General features: G+C 51.3%; 1 protein-coding gene across 2 annotated transcripts; it reads right to left on the bottom strand.

Moving 5' to 3' along the window:
- Positions 1–3127: 3127 nt before the first annotated feature.
- On the bottom strand, positions 3128–17590 carry TFE3 (transcription factor binding to IGHM enhancer 3). Of its 2 annotated transcripts, none has more exons than XM_012471625.2 (10): positions 17345–17590; positions 14661–14774; positions 13317–13620; positions 12073–12318; positions 11886–11990; positions 7755–7872; positions 7196–7252; positions 6938–7013; positions 5476–5623; positions 3128–5014 (listed from the first exon to the last, which is right to left on the bottom strand). In XM_012471625.2, exons 1-10 carry the CDS (start codon positions 17458–17460, stop codon positions 4571–4573), a joined length of 1728 nt encoding a protein of 575 aa, XP_012327048.1. In that variant the 5' UTR covers positions 17461–17590; the 3' UTR covers positions 3128–4570. The 2 variants fall into 2 exon arrangements, with proteins under 2 accessions (XP_012327048.1, XP_012327049.1); XM_012471626.2 differs by having other exon boundaries at positions 13317–13555.
- Between the last annotated feature and the right edge of the window lie 702 nt (positions 17591–18292).

Genomic DNA, 18292 nt, shown 5'->3' with positions numbered 1-18292 from the left:
CTCGTGATCCACCCGCCTCGGCCTCCCAAAGTGCTGGGATTACAGGCTTGAGCCACCGCGCCCGGCCTCTTTTTTTTTTTTTTTTTTTTTTTTTTTTTTGAGAGCGTCTCACTCTGTCGCCAGGCTGGAGTGCAGCGAGATCTCGGCTTACTGCAACCCATGCCTCCCAGGTTCAAGCAATTCTCTTGCCTCAGCCCCGCCCCCGAGCACCTGGGACTACTGACATGCATCACCATGCCTAGTTAAATTTTGTATTTTTAGTAGAGACGGTGTTTCACCATGTTGGCCAGGATGGTCTTGATCTCTTGACCTCATGATCTGCCCCTCGGCCTCCCAAAGTGCTGGCATTACAGGCATGAGCCACCGCACCTGGCTGGGAGCTCTTTCAGGTTGGCTCTGTATTTTATGACATGCTGCCATCTCTCTTTTTTTTTTCGAAACAGAGTTTTGCTCTTGTTGCCCAGGCTGGAGTGCAATGGTGCGATCTTGGCTCATTGCAACCTCGGCCTCCCTGATTCAAGCAATTCTTCTGCCTCAGCCTCTTAAGTAGCTGGGATTACAGGTGCCAACCACCACACCTGGTTAATTTTTTTTTTTTTTGAGACGGAGTCTTGCTCTGTTGCCCAGGCTGGAGTGCAATGGTGCAGTCTCGGCTCACTGCAAACTCCACCTCCAGCGTTCAAGTGATTCTCCTGGCTCAGCCTCCTGAGTAGCTGAGATTACAGGCACCCACAACCATGCCCGGCTAATTTTTGTATTTTTAGTAGAGATAGGGTTTCACCATGTTGGGCAGGCTGGTGTCAAACACCTGACCTCGTGATCCACCTGCCTTGGCCTCCCAAAGTGTTGGGATTACAGGAGTGAGCCACTATGCTCGGCCCTAATTTTTTGTATTTTTAGTAGAGACGGGGTTTCGCCATTTTGGTCAGGCTGATCTCAAACTCCTGACCCCAGGTGATCCACCTGCCTCGGCCTCCCAAAGTGCTGGGATTACAGGCATGAGCCACTGTGACCGCCATCATTGTTTTTAGGCACTTCCTTACTTTCTGTCACTACAGGATGCTCCAGGCTCATCTTGTATTTCTCTCTGCCACAGCCTGAAAATCAGCCATTTTCCCAGGAGCCCTGGTTCCTTTCATTGGAGAATGACATTTAGAAAGATTTGGCTGCTAGATGTGCTCATTGTTTCTAGAATAGCACGATTTATAGGACTTCTCAGTGGAGAGACTGAGAAACTGTCAGCAAAAACCAAGAAGACAGGACCACTTAGTGCAACATAGCATCTGTGGTTGGTACCTTCTGAGATGCCCCCAACCAATGCTCCCTGCCTGCTATGTTCTTGGTCTTCTCTAATCCCCTCCCCTTCAGTAACTTGTTTCCAGGCGACAGAATGCCTCAACCTTGAGGGGATATCACTTCCATAATTAGATTACAAGAGATGTAACCTCTATTTTGCTAGCCAACTCTTTCTCTCAGTGGCTTGGATGAAGCAAACTACAATGCTGTGAGCCACCACATGGGAAGGCACACATGGTGTGGATGGTGGGCACCTCTGGCTGACAGCCAACAAGGAACTGGGGCCCTCTGTCCAACAGGCTGCAGAGAACCGAATGCTGCTAACAACTATGGGAGCACATATAGATCCTTCCCCGGTCGCACATTCAGAGAAGTCCTCAATCCTGACCAATTCCTTCCTTGATTGTGCCTTAGTGAGAAACACTGAAGCTGAGGACCCAGCTGAACCCAGCCTGGATCCCTAACTCACAAAACCCAAGAGTTAATTTATGTGTGCTGTTGGAGCAGCTAAGACTGTGGTCATTTGTTTCACAGGAATAACTAGTATGGCATCCTTACTTGGATCCTAGAACAGAAAAGACATTAGCAGAAAAGCCAGTGAAATCCAAATAAAGTCTGAAGTTGAGTTAATAGTACTCTACCAATGTTATTTTCTTAGCACTGATAAATGTGCCATGGTTATGTAGGATGTTAATGTTAGGGGGAGGTGGGTGACAGGTATGGAAGCTCACTAATGGTGATGCAACTCTTCTGTAAATCTAAAATTACTTCAGAAAAACCTTTAAAAAACTTCTGGGAGGCCAGGCACAGTGGCTCACGCCTGTAATCCCAGCACTTTGGGAGGCCAAGGTAGGTGGATCATTTGAGGTCAGGAGTTCAAGACCATCCTGGCCAACATGGTGAAACCCCATCTCTACTAAAAATACAAAACTTAGTTGGGTGGCAGTGGCATGTGCCTGTAATCCCAGCTACTTGGGAGGCTGAGACAGGATAATTACCTGAATCCGGGAGGTGGAGGTTGCAGTGAGCCAGGATAGCACCACTGCACTCCAGCCTGGGCGACAGAGCGAGACTCTGTCTCAAAAAAAAAAAAAAAAAAAAAAAAAAAGAGATAGCAAGTATGGTGGTCACAGTCTGGGGGAGTCACGGTGACCAATCCTGGGTCTAGCCCTCAGAGGTCTGGTTGGGGAAATGCAGGGACCAGGCCTGATGCTTGTTCTGGTTGAGAAATTGTGGGAAAAATCCTTTTTCCCAACCTTCAAAAAGATACTTGTGCTTAAATTCTCCCAAAATCTCAACATCTATTCTAAACTTCAGTTGGCTGCCTGTTCCTCTGCCTTTCAGATATTTGTCTTTGTCCTCTCCACCATCTTGAATACCTTTGTTGTCTGCCAGGAAATATCCTCATAGACATCCTTATCAGTTTCAAAAGTGGATTTGCAAGAAAATCTTCTTTCCCCCTCTGCCCTCAGCAGCATTTTTCAATCCAGAGCCCTCACTCGTTTACAGGCTTGCATATCTTCAGAAAAGTTCAATTGTATTCATCAGGTTCTTCAAAGACCAAATGGGAGTAAGAAGCAGCATTTTCTGACTAACATCCCTTTAGAGAAATAAATTAGATAAAACACTTCTGTCAGTTAAAATGGTGTCTGGTGATTGGTCTTTAAAAGGACTAATGTCTTTTGTTTGCATATTGTCTTCCTCCATGCCCTCTTCCTTTCTAAATTATTTCACCCATCCTTCTGGAATCTGTTTCTCCCAAGGCCTTTTATCCCTCTTGGCCTGCATGAACCATGCTCACTGCACAGTGAAAATCAAGGATAGGAGATGCTTTGCCAAAGTTAAAAGCGCATCAAACACGCCTAGCTTTTATTATTTTAATCACAAATCTATAGACCCCTCAGTATATCCTCCCTGGGGCTTTGCCCCAGCAATCCAAAGCTGACAACCTTGGGTGTAGGTATGAGGGGTGGGAATTGGGGGGAAGTGTCTCTTGATAATTCTGAAATGGGGTGATTCCTCCAAATGAAGAACTGGGTGGGGGACAGAGGTTGAGGTGACCTAGATTCGCAGTATGGGAAACAATAAAAAAATCGGATAAACAAATGAAGAGGTGCAATATGCTTTTACAACCCTCCTCCAAGCCTCTGCCTTGCTGGGGGAAGGCTTCCAGTTTTTCCTGGGCTGGGGAGCTCCCAGGATTGCCCCTTCCTTCATCCTGTTGTTCTACATGTTGAAAGGGAATACTGGGGTACTGGTTCTGGTAACCTGGACTCAGTCCCTCACTCATCCCCATCACCTTCCCAAACTGCCCCTCAAGTAAGAAGGCAGAACTCTGCCCAAGGGTGGGGGCCTAACTCTCACTCCAGATCTAGGTCTGGAAAATTCATCCATGAAATTTCATCATCTGTCCCCTTCCCCAAGAGCAAGGTTGGCTCAGAGCCCTCCTAAGTTAGGTCAGATTGGTCCCAGGTTAAGGCGGGGGAGCTTAAGTGCCACTCCTCCCTGCAGTGTGGAATGCTTAGATGGGATGTTGCTGAGGGACAAGGGTGGGGCTGTGATCTCCACGAGCATGAGCGGTGGCCTGGTCCTACTGATAATTCCACACCTGAAGTGCCTGTGCTGGGCTGTTCCTATAGGGAAGGGGTGGGGCCTGGCTCCTCCATTCCTCGAAGGCCAGGAGAGTTCCCAGGGGAAGGGGCCGGGTCTCATCCTCGCTTCTGTTCCTTGCCTGGGCAGGGCAGGGCAGGGTTCATGGGGAAGGGGCAGAACTTAAACCCCCAGGGCTGGGACCTCCATTACTCGACTCCTCTTCTGTGCCAGGATGGACTAGTCTGGCGGTTCCAAGACAAAGGATGGAGCTTCATCCTGACATATCCCTTTCCCAGGAGACCTGGCTAGGACAGTCCCTAGGGGACAGGGGCGAGACCTCATTTTGTCTCCTTCCCTCACCTGGGCAAGGATGAGTCCCACAGGGGCAGGGGTGAGGCTGTGATCCCCAGGGAGGTGGGGGGCAGGCCCTGATCTCATGTCCTTCTCCAGCCTTCTCCTTCAGAAATACCTGCACTGGGCAGGTCCTTTGGGGAAGGTACAGGGTCTCATCTGACTCCTCCTCCTTGCCTGATTACAGGGGTGGGGCCTGATCACATCTCCTCTTCCCCCAGAATACCTGGGCAGGGCAGTCTCATGGGAGGGTGGGGGAAAAGGCGGGGCCTTATCCTGACTCATCCTCCTTTCCTGGGTGGGGAAGTCCCAGGGAAGGGGTGAGGCCTGATCAGGACTCCTCCTCCATGCTGAAGCTGCTGCGGCGGCTGCTGGCCTTGGAGACAGCAGGGGACACTGAAGAGAGCAGGGGATCGGAGGCAGCCCGCAGTGGGGACAGGGCACCCCCCGACAGTCCTCCCACCACCCCCTCCTCCTCCTCCATCAGAATGTCCTCCAGCCCCAGGTGGAAGGGGTCTCCCAGGTCCCCCAGGTGGTCGCTGGGAAAGTGCAGGTCCAGAAGGGCATCCGAGGGCGGTGCGGGGGGCTGCTGATGGGAAGCATTCTGGGCAGGTCCCCCCGCTACATGGAACGTTGCCGCGCCTGGCCTGCCCTCCTCCTCAATGTCCAGCTGCTCTGGCTTGAGGCTGTCAGAGGCCGAAGTCGTGGCCAGGGAGAGCAGCCCTGGGGTGGGAGGTACTGGCAGGCCATGGATCTGGGCCTGCAGTTCTAGCTCCTGTGAAAAACAGGGGTTGGGTGCAGGATAAGTAGGGTTCAGAGTTCCTCAGAGACAGAGGAGTGTAAAGGTTGAAAAGGGCAGGTTCCCCAGGTTGGAATTCAGCTTCTGCTACTCACTAGTTGCAAAACTTTAGTTAACATCTCTGAAGCTTCAGAGTTGCAAACTGTAAAGTGGGTATATAATAATGGCTCCTATTTCATAGAGTTGTGAGGACTGAAGAAGTTAATGGATATAAAGCTCTTGTCACAGTACATAGCACAGGATAAATGCTATGTACATTAGCAATATTATTATCCTTGTTAATATTATGATTACCTATCATTATCATCATCGTGTGAGTTGGGAAGCCTGGGGATCCCCCAAGAGTGCCAGGAAGGGAAACCCTGGCCTGCTCTCTCTGCCTCCACCTGCAGGAAGCTGTCCCCTGCTTCCCCTACCACCATCTCCTCTTTTCAGACCTGAATTCGGAGCTGCAGGCTGCGGTTGGCCTGCTCCAGGGATCGCTGCCGGCTCTCCAAGTCTTTGGAGCGCTGTTGCTCCTTCTGCAGCTTGCGGATATAATCCACAGAGGCCTTCAGGATGGTGCCCTTGTTCCAGCGCATCTCCCTGTGGGACCCAAGCAGGAGGCAAATGGGAGATGCCACATGAGGGGTTTCTCAGGAGCAGAGGTGGGAATTGCACCAGGTAGGAGCCCCCCACCACATGCCTAGAACATGAGGCCGGGGTCCATCAAAGGTATGGAGTGCCCAGAGGAAAACTTCCTGCCTGGAATCTTCCAACGGTGCCCCATCACACTCCAAATCCTGGAAGCCATCTCTGACCTGACCCCTTAGGATTCCTGTCTTCCCTATGTCCCTCCGATTGATCTCACTACAGCTACGTTGGCCTCTCAGTGCTCCTAGAATATGGAAAACCATTCCCAACTCAGGGCCTCAATCCCAGCTGCGCCCTCTGCCTTGAATACTCTTCCCTGCAGACACCCATGTGGCTCCCTGCCTTGCCTCCTTAGGCTCTTTATTAAACGTTTCCTTGTCAGTTGGGGCCTGCCCTGTCCTTACCTTCCTTACCCCAAACAGTAACCCCCCCAACATCCTCCCATTTTCCTTCCAGTCTTTATTCTTCTCATAACACTCATCATAATGAATCTCATGGATGTTTACTTATTTACTATTTGTCTGCCCCCACTAAAACATCAGTTTCATGAGGTCTGTTTTGTTCCATCTGGTATCTTTAGGGCCTAATACGGTACCTGGCACAAACCAGAGGCTCAATAAATAAATTTTTTTTTTTTTGAGACGGAGGCTTGCTCTGTCACCAGGCTGGAGTGCAGTGGCGCAATCTTAGCTCATTGCAACCTATGCCTCCCGGGTTCAAGCGATTCTTCCGCCTCAGCCTCCCGAGTAGCTGGGATTACAGGTGCCCACCACCACGCCCAGCCAATTTTAGTTTTAGTAGAGATGGGGTTTCACCATGCTGGCCAGGCTACTCTGAAACTCCTGACCTCAGGTGAGCCACCTGCCTCGGCCTCCCAAAGTGCTGGTATTACAGGCTTGAGCTACTGTGCCTGACCAATAAATAAATCTTGAATAAATAAGGGAAGTAATATTGCACCACTGCACTCCAGCCTGGGTGACAGAGCAAGACTCCATCTCAAAAAAAAAAAAAAAAAAAAAAGGAAGTACTAAGTAAACAGAAAAGTAGGGGGGACCAGACGGGGTACACAGACCATAACATTATGTGCCTAAAATTTTAGGTGCTGACACAGTGAGTGTCTGCAACTCTGCTGAGGCTGAGAAAGAACCAGACAGAGGAGAAATGCCTGGGCCAAGACTGCCTGGTGAGCCCACCAAGGCACAACTTTAGTAGCATGGGACACCTGCCCCACCTCCCGCTGGCCTGAGGGTCCCAGCCCAGACTCACGGGTCACTGGACTTAGGGATGAGAGTGCCCAGTTCCTTGATCCTGTCGTTAATGTTGAATCGCCTGCGACGCTCAACTTTGGAGCGGGAGGAGAGGAAGAAAGAGTGGGAAAAGAGTTGTCAGTTAGCCAAGAAGGGAAGAGACAGAAAGTAGGAGTCAGGAGGCTGTTGCAAGGAAGGGGTTCCCCATGGCGGGCCGGGACGCAGGGCAAGGCAGGGCTGCACAGCACCGGGGCAATGCACATGCTCTCTGGCTTACTTAGGTTGTGATTGTCTTTCTTCTGCCGTTCCTTCAAAAGGGCCTTTGCCTCAGTCTCTGGAAAAGAGTGGAGTGGTCAGGGCCTCTGGGCATGGGAAGGAAAGAAACACATGCAGATGCTCAAGTAGGGTTTGGTAGCCGAAACCAGGGGAAATGCCGTTTTTTTTTTCTCTTTTTTTAAAGATGGGGTTTCACCATATTGGTCAGGCTGGTCTCGAACTCCTGACCTCAGGTGATCCGCCCACCTCAGCCTCCCAAAATGTTGGGATTACAGGCGTGAGCCACCACGCCCAGCCGGAAATGCCTTTTTTAAAAAGCGCCTCTCTTTTTACTATTTTAAGCTGTGATGATAGGCTGGTTGTTAAATCCAAGATGAGAGGAAGTGAGAGGAAGTGAGGTGAAAACAAGATCACAGGCCATATGGGGAAAGGGGATAAACAGCCCCATTTCTTTATGTCCAAACCATTACCCCCAGAATCAGACCCATCTCTAGGCCTGGTAGGCACAGGGCTCACCTGGGTAAAGCGTAGGGCCTTGGGACCAAGACCCTATCACCTACCAGAGATCTCCCGTTTGATGTTAGGCAGCTCAGCTGGGCAGGAGTTGCTGACAGTGATGGCTGGCGTGGCCACGCCTTGACTACTGTACACATCAATCAGATTCCCTGACACAGGCAGCTGGGGGCAGAGAGGGCAGAGAACCACCAGTTGGGAACAAACCCCAGACTTGGCTCCTACTCAGAACTAGGTTCCTAAGCCTCCACATATCCCAAAGACGGGGCACCCTCTAATGCAAGGACTGGCTGACTCAGCACCGGAACCCTTGCTTCTCCTTCAAGGCAATTTCACATGGTGAGCAAATAGGTAGGACAGAGCAAACAGGACATACCTTGTTTCGCTGGGAGACTGGAGCCTGCCTGGCCTGCTTATCACTTCCTCCAGTCCCTCATATCCCTCAGTGACCTCTAAAGCCCCTTTCCCAAAGCCCAGGAGCTAGCTCTGAGAAGAAATGCTGGAAAACCACCCTTCTCAGGTCTTTGTCAGCCCTGATGCGACATTCCAGTCCGTTAGCTCCTCCCAGCACAACATTCCAATCCAGCATTCTTGGAACACTCCAACCCAATCTTCTCCGACCTTGGTAAATTGTCATGACAACATTCTATCCAAAATCTGGCCTTCTGGAGAATTCCAACATAATCTTCAGTCTTTCACTCTGATCAAGTTGTACCATCTTCCACATCAGGGTCTCCTGCTGCTATGGACCAAGCTCCTGACTCCGGTATCTTCCTGCATCCTGTTCTCTTAGGAGATTCTTATCCAACTATTCAATTAGCACTGCTTTATGTCAGCCCAGTTTTTTTTTTTCTTCTCTCCTTCACACTTTCCTGCATATACTCTAGGGCAGCACGCTAATCTGAAGTATACCCAGGTCCAGGCGCGGTGCTCAGGCTTGTAATCCCAGCACTTTGGGAGGCTGGGGTGGGCAGATCATTTGAGGTCAGGAGTTCGTGACCAGCCTGGCCAACATGGTGAAACTCTGTCTCTACTAAAAATACAAAAAAAAACCCAAAAAATCAAAAATCAGCTGGGCATGGTGGCCCACATCTATAGTCCCAGCTACTTGGGAGGCTGAGACAGGAGAGTTGTTTGAACCCAGGAAGTGGAGGTTGCAATAAGCCAAGATCATGCCACTGCACTCCAGCCTGGGTGACAGAGCGAGACTCCATCTCAAAATAAAAACAAAAACAAAAACAAAAAACGAAATAAAGTATACCCAAATCTCATCTCTTCATGAGTTTTAATCTCTTGAACCCACTTCCAATCTGCTGGATATAAGGTCCTAATTAGCTGTGTCCAAATCAATAAAAAGTTCTGATAAATTAGTACTATTTTTATACATGCTTCCATCCTCTTGATAAGTTGTTAAAAAGCAAAACTATAGCCACTTGGTATGTTCTAAAGCAAGTTATGAGACCAAGTATGGTGGCTCATGCCTGTAATCCCAGCACTTTGGTAGGCCAAGGTGGGTGGATCACTTGAGCTCAGGAGTTCGAGACCAGCCTGGGTAACATAGTGAGACCCTGTCTCTACCGAAAATACAAAAAATTAGCTGGTGGTGGCGCATGCCTGTGGTCCCAGCTACTTGGGAGGTTAAGGTGGGAGGATCACTTGAGCCTGTAAGGTGGAGGCTACAGTGACCCAAGATTGCACCACTGTACTCCAGCCTGGGTGACAGAACAAGAACCTGTCTCAAAAATAAACAAATAGGCCAGGTGCGGTGTCTCAAGCCTGTAATCCCAGCACTTTGGGAGGCTGTGGTGGGTGGATCACCTGAGGTCAGGAGTTCGAGACCAGCCTGACCAACATAGTGAAACCCCATCTCTACTAAAATATAAAAATTAGCTGGGCGTGCTGGTGGGCACCTGTAATCTCGGCTACTTGGTAGGCTGAGGCAGGAGAATCACTTGAACCCAGGTAGCAGAGGTTGCAATGAGTCAAGATCACGCCACTGCACTCCAGCGTGGGCAACAAGAGCGAAACTCTGTCTCAAAAATAAATAAATAAATAAATAAATAAATAAATAAAACAAGTTAGGCCAGGTACAGTGGCTCAGGCTTGTAATCCCAGGACTTTGGGAGGCTGAAGCATGTGGATCATGAGGTCAGGAGATCGAGACCATCCTAGCTAACATGGTGAAACCCCGTCTCTACTAAAAATACAAAAATTAGCTGGGCGTCGTGGCATGCGCCTATAGTCCCAGCTACTCAGGAGGCTGAGGCAGGAGAATCGCTTGAACCTGAGAGGCAGAGGGTGCAATAAGCCGAGATCATGCCATTGCACATTGCAGCCTGGGTGACAGAGAAAGATTTAATCTCAAAAATAAATAAATACATAAAGCAAGTTATGAGACTCTTGGAGTGTTTCAGAACCAGAATGTTACAATGGTACATCCCTTGCTCTAGAAAGTTTTATCTACTCACTAGAAGGACTCTGCCTACTGGCACAGTTGACTTGATATATTCCAATCACTACAAGATCCAACTACTTGTTATAACCCACAGCAAGTCTGAAGACTTTTGATATGCTTCAAGGCCGGGCGCAGTGGCTCACACCTGTAATCCCAGCACTTTGGGAGGTTGAAGCCAGGTGGATCACTTGAAGTCAGGAGTTCAAGACCAGACTGGCCCACAGGGTGAAACCCGCTCTCTACTAAAAATACAAAAATTAGCCAAGCACGGTGGCACACACCTGTAATCCCAGCTACTCAAGAGGCTGAGGCACGAAAATCACTTGAACCCAGGAGGCAGAGGTTGCAGTGAGCCAAGATTGCACTGCTGCACTCTAGCCTGTGTGACAGAGCACTCTAGCCTGTGTAACAGAGCAAGACTGGGTCTCAAAAAATAAATAAGTAAATAAACTGGCCGGGCGCAGTGGCTGACGCCTGTAATCCCAACACTTTGAGGGGTGGCGGATCACCTGAGGTCGGAAGTTCAAGACCAGCCTGGCCAATATGGAGAAATCCTGTCTCTACTAAAAATACAAAATGTGGCTGGGCGCGGTGGCTCACGCCTGTAATCCCAGCACTTTGGGAGGCCGAGGCGAGTAGATCACAGGGTCAAGAGATCGAGACCATCCTGGCCAACATGGTGAAACCCCATCTCTACTAAAAATATGAAAATTAGCCAGATGTGGTAGAACACGCCTGCAATCCCAGCTACTTGGGAGGCTGAGGCAGCAGAATCGCTTGAACCCAGGAGGCAGAGTTTGCAGGGAGCTGAGAACGCACCATTGCACTCCAGCCTGGGCGACAAGAGTGAAACTCCATCTCAAAAATAACTAAACAAACAAACACACAAACAAACAAACAAATTAGCCAGGTGTGGTAGTGCACGCCTGTAATCCCAGTTACTCTGAAGCCTGAGGCAGGAGAATTGCTTGAACCCGAGAGGCTGAGGTTGAGGTGAGCTGAGATCGCACCATTACACTTCAGCCTGGGCAACAAGAAGGAAACTCCATCTCAAAAAAAAAAGTAAAAATAAAGTAAAACCAAATGCCCTAATCACTAATCACTACATGATCTGGTGTATATGTCCCAATGACCTGAATCCCTTGGTACATTCAAGTTGCTTTAAGATTCTCATCTCAGCTGGGCGTGGTGGCTCATGGATGCAATCCCAGCACTTTGGGAGGCCAAGGCAGGTGGATCACCTGAGGTTAGGAGTTTGAGACCAGACTACCCAAAATGGCAAAACCCTGTCTCTACTAATAATACAAAAAATTAGCTGGGCATAGTGGTGGGCGCCTGTAATCCCAGTTACTCAGGAGGCTGAGGCAGGAGAATCACCTGAACCCAGGAGGCGGAGGTTGCAGTGAGCTGAGATCACGCCACTGCACTCCAGCCTGGGTGACAAGAGCGAAACTCCATCTCAAAAAAAAAAAAAATCTCATGTCTTGGTACTTCTCACAGCAAAGCCCCACCTGTATCTCTCACAGTCTACACAGGCCACCTCTCAACGCAGTCCAATAAGGTCCAAGGGCATTGACGTATCCTGTTTTCATCATAAGACCTCCCTCTCTATCTTAGCACAATCCAGACAAGGATCTCACATGCACACAGCCAGCCTGGGTAGGGTCTTGGTGATACAGAAATGCCCTAATTTTCAGACCAACCTCACATCTCAGGGCCTCACCGTGCTGGGGAGCTGCAGTCCTGTGGTGCCTCCAGGCAGATAGCTGAGCATTTCATCATTGTAACTGGACTCCAGGCTGATGATCTCATCAATGACATCATCAATCTGGGGGAAGAAGTAAATATTGTACAGGGTTAGAAGAATTTGGGAGGGGAGTGTGGGAGGAGGTTTGGCTGTAGCCTCTTACCTCCTTCTCTGAGCTGGACCCGATGGTGAGCAGCGCCATGGGGCTGTTGGGCGCGCTGCCTGTGGGGCCGGTAGTGTGGGTAGCCTCAGGAGCAGGCAGTGGCTGGGCACTTGCAGGCCCTGGTGGTGGGGTGAGGGCCTGGGAAGCCAGCTTGGGCCCGAGTGTGGTGGACAGGTACTGTTTCACCTGCTGCCGGCGCGCCTGCTGCAGGTGGTAGCGCGTCGGGTTCTCTAGGTGGGTTTGTACCTGTGAAAGAAGGTAGACAAGGAAAGGGAGGGGACAAGGCAGAACAGGACTCAAAGGGGTGACTCTGAGCCCCAGCCTGACCCTTCTAACTCATCAGTGCCTAGACTTAGGCAGACAGCTGGGCCCAGAATCTGAGAACACTCCAAAAACATTGGCAAGTCTCCCACCAGACCCAAACTCTGTTTCTCAGAAATCCTTTACAGCTGCCAAGATCCACCCATGACTGACAGGATTCCTCACAGTTTCTGGAAAACCCTGTCACGGTCCCCAAGATTCCCTAGTCTCTGACACCACCTAATAGACCTGGGAACCATACAATGCTTCCCAAGACCCCCTAATGGCCAAAGAAGTAATGTATCACACACACATGAAGCTCTTCCTACAAAGCCAGAGCCCACTTGGGGCACTCATGACCCTCCATGGTCCACCAAGACATCCTCATGGCCCCCAAGAACCCCTCGCAATTTTACAAGATCACCTCAGAAACTCAAAACACACACGAGACACGAGCACAGATCATTTAAACAGTATCAGGGGGCCGGGCGAGGTGGCTCATGCCTGTAATCCCAGCACGTTGGGAGGCCGAGGCGGGCGGATCACCTGAGGTCAGGAGTTCGAATGGAGCCTGACCAACATGTAGAAACCCGTCTCTACTAAAAATACAAAAAATTAGCTGGGCACGATGGCGTGCGCCTGTAATCCCAGCTACTTGGGAGGCTGAGGGAGGAGAATTGCTTGAACCCAGGAGGTGGAGGTTGCAGTGAGCCAAGATCATGCCATTGTACTCCAGCCTGGGCAACAAGAGCAAAACTCCATCTGAAAAACAAAAAACAGAAACAAAAACAAAAACAAAAACAAAAAAACAGTACCAGGGACCTTTCTTAGAGCCCCTAAGACCTTGCCCCCAAATCACCAGCACATTGAGGCCATCCCTAGCTCCTAGGACCACTCCTCAGTCACCAGGAGCCCCCTCCCAGGGCCTCTGGATCTCACCTTACCTTGAGCACCTCCCTGGGCACCTGAGCAGGGGGCGGACGGCTCAATGTGTGGCCCCCAGCAGAGACGCCAACCACAGAGATGGCAGGAGAGGCAGGTGCAGGACTGGGGAAGGGAGCCGCGGCGGCCTGTTCCCGACGCTCACGCCTTTCTTGCTCCTGTGCCTGGGCCCGCATTAGCTGCTGCCGCAGCAAGACCCTCGATGAAGAAGATGACGACATGGCAGGGGTCCTGGAGCCCCCTGCAGAAGACGATGCAGAGAGTGTAGCTGGGGTGGCTGGCGTGGCCTGCAGTGATATTGGGAGGCTGTGGAATGGGAAATATGGGGCCATATTTTAGGTAAGCTACAAGTCTCGTCCCAAGCCTAAAGGGTCATAGTGTGATGGAACAGACACAGGAACCGGGCCTGTTCTCTGCCTTCTGAGACCACAATGTAGAAGTAGAGACACAGGAACCAAGCTTGGTGGTGGCTCTCAGAGGTAACAATCTGATGGGGGACACACTGGAGGTCACTCTGGTGGGGGAGTTTTAGCCTTTAGTCCTAATGGTGAAACCTAGATTTGAGTCTATTCATATACTACGTGGAGATGCCATTGTTCAGCTCTGCGAGAGGGGGTTTGTCCTATTTAAAGGAGCAGAAGAAGCAGAATTGAGGCTGTGGCAGCAGAACGTGGATACACAGGGCTCCTAAGCCCAATGTGAGGCTGGAGAAGCTCTCTGAGCTCCTGGGGGTCGGCGCCAAGCGATAGGAGAAGCCCCAGGTTCCTCTTCCTCCCCTGCTTGGGCCTTTGGTTCCAGGAGCTAGTCAGTTTTGAAAATCTCAGAGATTTCACAATCCTCTCTTCCTGCCCCTCTTCCACGTCCCCTCCCCTCTCTCAGAGCCCGGGCCGATGACTCAGCACATTTAGACTTCCAAGCTTGGGGAAAGAGACCAGCAGGGGCTCCTCAAAGGCTGAGGGTGGGTGAGTGGGTAGTGTGGGAAGGGGCTGAGTTGGGGCTACAGGTATGGCCCCGCCCACCCAGGGGCGTGAGTTTAAGCAGGCCACGCCCTATCTCTGGGCACTCCAAGCCAGCTGGAACACCTGAGGCTGAAACCCTTGCGTATAAATGGGTATGCAGGTGGGTTGTGGGGAGGCGGGGGAGGTCTTGACAGAGATACTGGAATCCTAGCTTGGCAACCTACTTTCCTCTGTGATCATGCTCTTTCTGGCCCCTAATTTTACTATCTGGAAAATGCAGGCTAGTGAAAGACTGGATTGGGCTGGTACTGAGGGCCTCTGCCCATCAAGAGGGGAGAGGAGTGCTGAGGAATTGGGAGGGGACTCAGATAGACAAGTCATACATACCTTGAGCGAAGGGGTAAGGGTTGGCTTTTGAGCTCGTAGAAGCTGTCAGGATCAAGGATGTTTTCTAATTCTATGTCAGCAACAATCCCGGATTCCGGAAGCAAAGAGTTCAGGCTGAGGGGGAGGTGGGGTGGTGGTCAGTGATTGAATGAAGGATCTTATTCCCCTGCCCTCCCCTGAGACAGAGAAAGAGAGAGAGACAGACAGACAGACAGAGACGGGGAGAAAGAACAGAAGAACACAAGCTCCTCATATTTGGCCACCTTGCTGGGTACCACACCACCATGAATTCCCACCTCCTTCCCCTTCATTCCCCTTTCCCCTCCCCACTGTGTTACTCATAGTCCCTTAAGAGTCAGAATAATAAGAACGCCTGCATCCCAACCCCAACGGTGCAAGAACCTGGGTTTGAGGGAAACCAAATTTAGGAGTAACAATTCACTTTATGGAAGAATTCCTGACTTTCTATTCAGAGTTCTCCCAGCCCCTATACTCCCTACTATTTTTTTTTTCTCTGTCACCAGGCTGGAGTGCAGTGGTGCCATCTCGGCTCACTGCAACCACCACCTCCTGGGTTCAAGCCATTCTTGTGCCTTAGCTTCCCGAGTAGCTGGGATTACAGGTACGCGTCACCACACCCAGCTAATTTTTGTATTTTTAGTAGAGACAGGGGTTTCACCTTGTTGGCCAGGATGGTCTCGATCTCCTGACCTCATGATCTGCCTGCCTTGGCCTCCCTGGGATTACAGGCGTGAACCACTGCACCTGGCCAACCCCCTACTATTTTCTTTACGGCTGAATGTGAGCCCAGGTATATGTGTAAATGTAAATGCACACACACACACACACACAGACACAGCAAGTGGGGGCATCCCTCAGCATAAGAGTCCCTTGTAACACAAACTGAATGCATCACAAAGAGAACTGGGAATAATTCACTTGATGTAAAGATCTACCATTTCACAAATGAGTTTCTCCCAGCCCCAGCTAGAGTTCACAGGATGCCAACACATGCCCAAATATAAAATAGAAATATCAAAGGCTCCCCTCGCTCCAACAGATTGGATTTACAGGAGGGAGAATTTAGGTGGTTGATCCACTTTATACAAGCATTCTTTTCTTAGCTGGAGGAGCCTGCCCAGCCTTCTCCTGTTTTTTTGGATAGATCAAAACACACACACACCCCCAACACCAACACCCACTGTCACACAAAATAAGCCAAATACACCCCTCCCTTTTAACTATGTCCACTACTGCGATGATCTAGGTTGTTACAGAGGAATTAGAAGATGGTGAATCAATATACAGAAAGGCTGTGCTCAGCCCTAGAGAGTAAGGGACACTTAACACACATGTGGTAGATGAATATGCATCCTTCAATTTAGGCAAAGATTTAGAATCCTGAGAGATTGCTGGTGACTTCACTTGACAAGAATCCTCTCCCCTCCCCAAGGATCTCTCTTCCTTCCTCTCCTTACCCTCAGATGGAGCCCTAAAACCACCCAGGAAGTTGGGAAGAGGAAGCTCGGGGAAGCCACTGAGCTCAGCACAATCCCAGGCACAAAGGAGGCAAAGACCCCCCCCTCCCCCCCAGCCCCCGCCCAGCCCCCGCCAAGCTCACACACCCATTGCATAGAAGTTGGACGAGATGGGCGCGCTGGGATGAGCAGGGAGGGCTGGGGCTCCAAAGCCCGCTGATGGAAGTGAGGATGAGAAGAGGCCAGAGGGGACCCACCCAGGCAGGGATGGTGCAATCTGTACTCATTCCAGCTCTATGGACAGATTCAAGATTACCCCCAGGAGGTCGGAGATAGAAAAAAAACATAAAATAAAAAGAAGAGGGGTGTGGGACTAGGAATTGGGAAGGGCTAAGAGGCTAGAGCAAGTAGCAGCATGAACAAGAGCCTCCTCTGGGTTCCCAAACAAGGTCTGAGGCCTTGTCTGAGCTAAGAGGTAACATCATCACCCTCTGTCTGCCTGGCTGTCTCCCATTCAGGCCCTTATCAGGTGTGGGAAGAGGGCTTTTCCACTATCCCTGGGATCTGCCCCAGCTGGGTGGGCGGGCAGGGGAGAAAAGATTATTCTGGTCAAGTCTTGCTGAATGCTGCTTCTCTTGTTCATTCACATGCACTCACAAGGCTGGTCCCAGACAGCATATCTGAGATACCTGCAAATCCCTCCAGATTTATGTTATCACCAAACACAGCAACCAGCCACTGAGAGGCACCAAGCGCCCAAGACAGCACTTCTGTCCCTCAGGACCCCTTCTCCCACACTGGGGGAAAAAGATTCCAGGATTCCCTTAAAATCAGTGCCTCACCTGACAGTGTCCCCTCAAATTCATTCCCTTCATGTCTGACTGAAAACCCCGGAATTCAGCCTCTAATCAGAGTCCTAGTCCGCCAAGTTCAGTTTCTGGATACTCCAGAATCGGCTCCTCTAGATGCAGTCAAGGGTTCCCCAAACCTGACCCAGGCCCCGTTTAATGCACTCCCACGACTCCTTTAAGCCACAGTCCAAGCAGGCCACTGCCAGATTCCTTAGGTGCCCCCACAAGACTGGCGCCCCGACGTCCTCCAAGCCTAGGCCGAGGGCCTCCAATCCCAGTCCAGGGCCCCCGCTGCCCCCCAGATCAGGTCCCCGGGAGCCCCAGTCGGCACTCCCGGCCCCTGCCGGCCCCGCACCTGAGCAGCTGAGCCGAGTCGGCCGGCCTGCGCTCCTCCAACAGCACGAACACGGCTCGAGGGCCCTCCGCGCTGGCCTCTACGCCATCCCGAGCTGGCTCGGCCGCATGAGACATGACGCCCGGCCCCGGGCGAGCCCTGCCAGGCCGGTCGGGCCTCGGCCCGGTCCCCCTAACAAAATAAGAGTCCCCCTCCCCCCAGCTCTCCACCACCTCCTCCTCCGCTAAGCCACGGAGCTAGCACTGCGCGGGCGGGCGGCGTCGGGGAGATGGGATGGGCTGTGAGTCATCCCCCGCCCAGAAAGGACCGACGCCCCCCCAACCTAACCCCGGACGACCGCCCTCCTCCCCCTCGTCCTCTTCCTCCTCCTCCCTCCTCCCAGGGATGGGGAAACTCCACAGGAAGTGACCGCACTGGGGATGGACGGCCCGTCTGGCCACGACCCATTAGTGAGGCAGCCAATCGCTGAACAGCGATTCGACGGCCCGCCCTAAGCGACGCCTCCAACGCGGAGGAAAAACGCGATTCGGCCCGCCCTCATTCCGAAAAGAAGCACCCAGTCCACGCCCTCAAGGGCAGCGACAAATAGGCGAGGGGTAATTTGGTTGAGCCACGCCTCCATGTTTGCGTCACTTTTGGAGCCACGCCCTCTCTTCTCAAATGATCCCTCTGCAAGATAATATATTAAGCCGCTCCTTGAGTCCTCTGCGCCTGCGCCTCGATAGCCAGTCGGCGCGCTGAGGGGCTCCTGGCCAAGCTTTTAGCTGCGGAACCGCGCCCTCTCTCGGCCAATATTCGTAATATCTGCGCCCTAGACCGCGCTGCAACCTCGATCTAACTGTGCTCTCTCAGCCAAAGCCATAACTATGAGGCAGAGGCAGCTACATTCCCTGAAGGTCCGGGCCAGAAACCCTATCCTTTCGGTATCCGCAGTCCAGCCGCCCAGCT

Source organism: Aotus nancymaae, unplaced genomic scaffold, assembly GCF_030222135.1.
Source record: "Aotus nancymaae isolate 86718 unplaced genomic scaffold, 86718_ANA_hifiasm-v0.15.2.pri h1tg000058l, whole genome shotgun sequence".
In the NCBI taxonomy this organism is placed as follows: Eukaryota; Metazoa; Chordata; class Mammalia; order Primates; family Aotidae; genus Aotus; species Aotus nancymaae.
This window is presented reverse-complemented; position numbering and strand designations above follow the sequence as displayed.

Excerpts from the sequence above, each read along its gene's own strand:
- TFE3 (XM_012471625.2), bottom strand. The coding sequence starts at position 17,460 with ATGTCTCATGCGGCCGAGCCAGCTCGGGATGGCGTAGAGGCCAGCGCG. Across the intron at positions 12,319-13,316 it reads TGCCCAGGGAGGTGCTCAAG|GTACAAACCCACCTAGAGAA; the intron begins GTAAGGTGAGAT and ends CTTCTTTCACAG. Across the intron at positions 7,014-7,195 it reads GAAAGACAATCACAACCTAA|TTGAGCGTCGCAGGCGATTC; the intron begins GTAAGCCAGAGA and ends CCCGCTCCAAAG.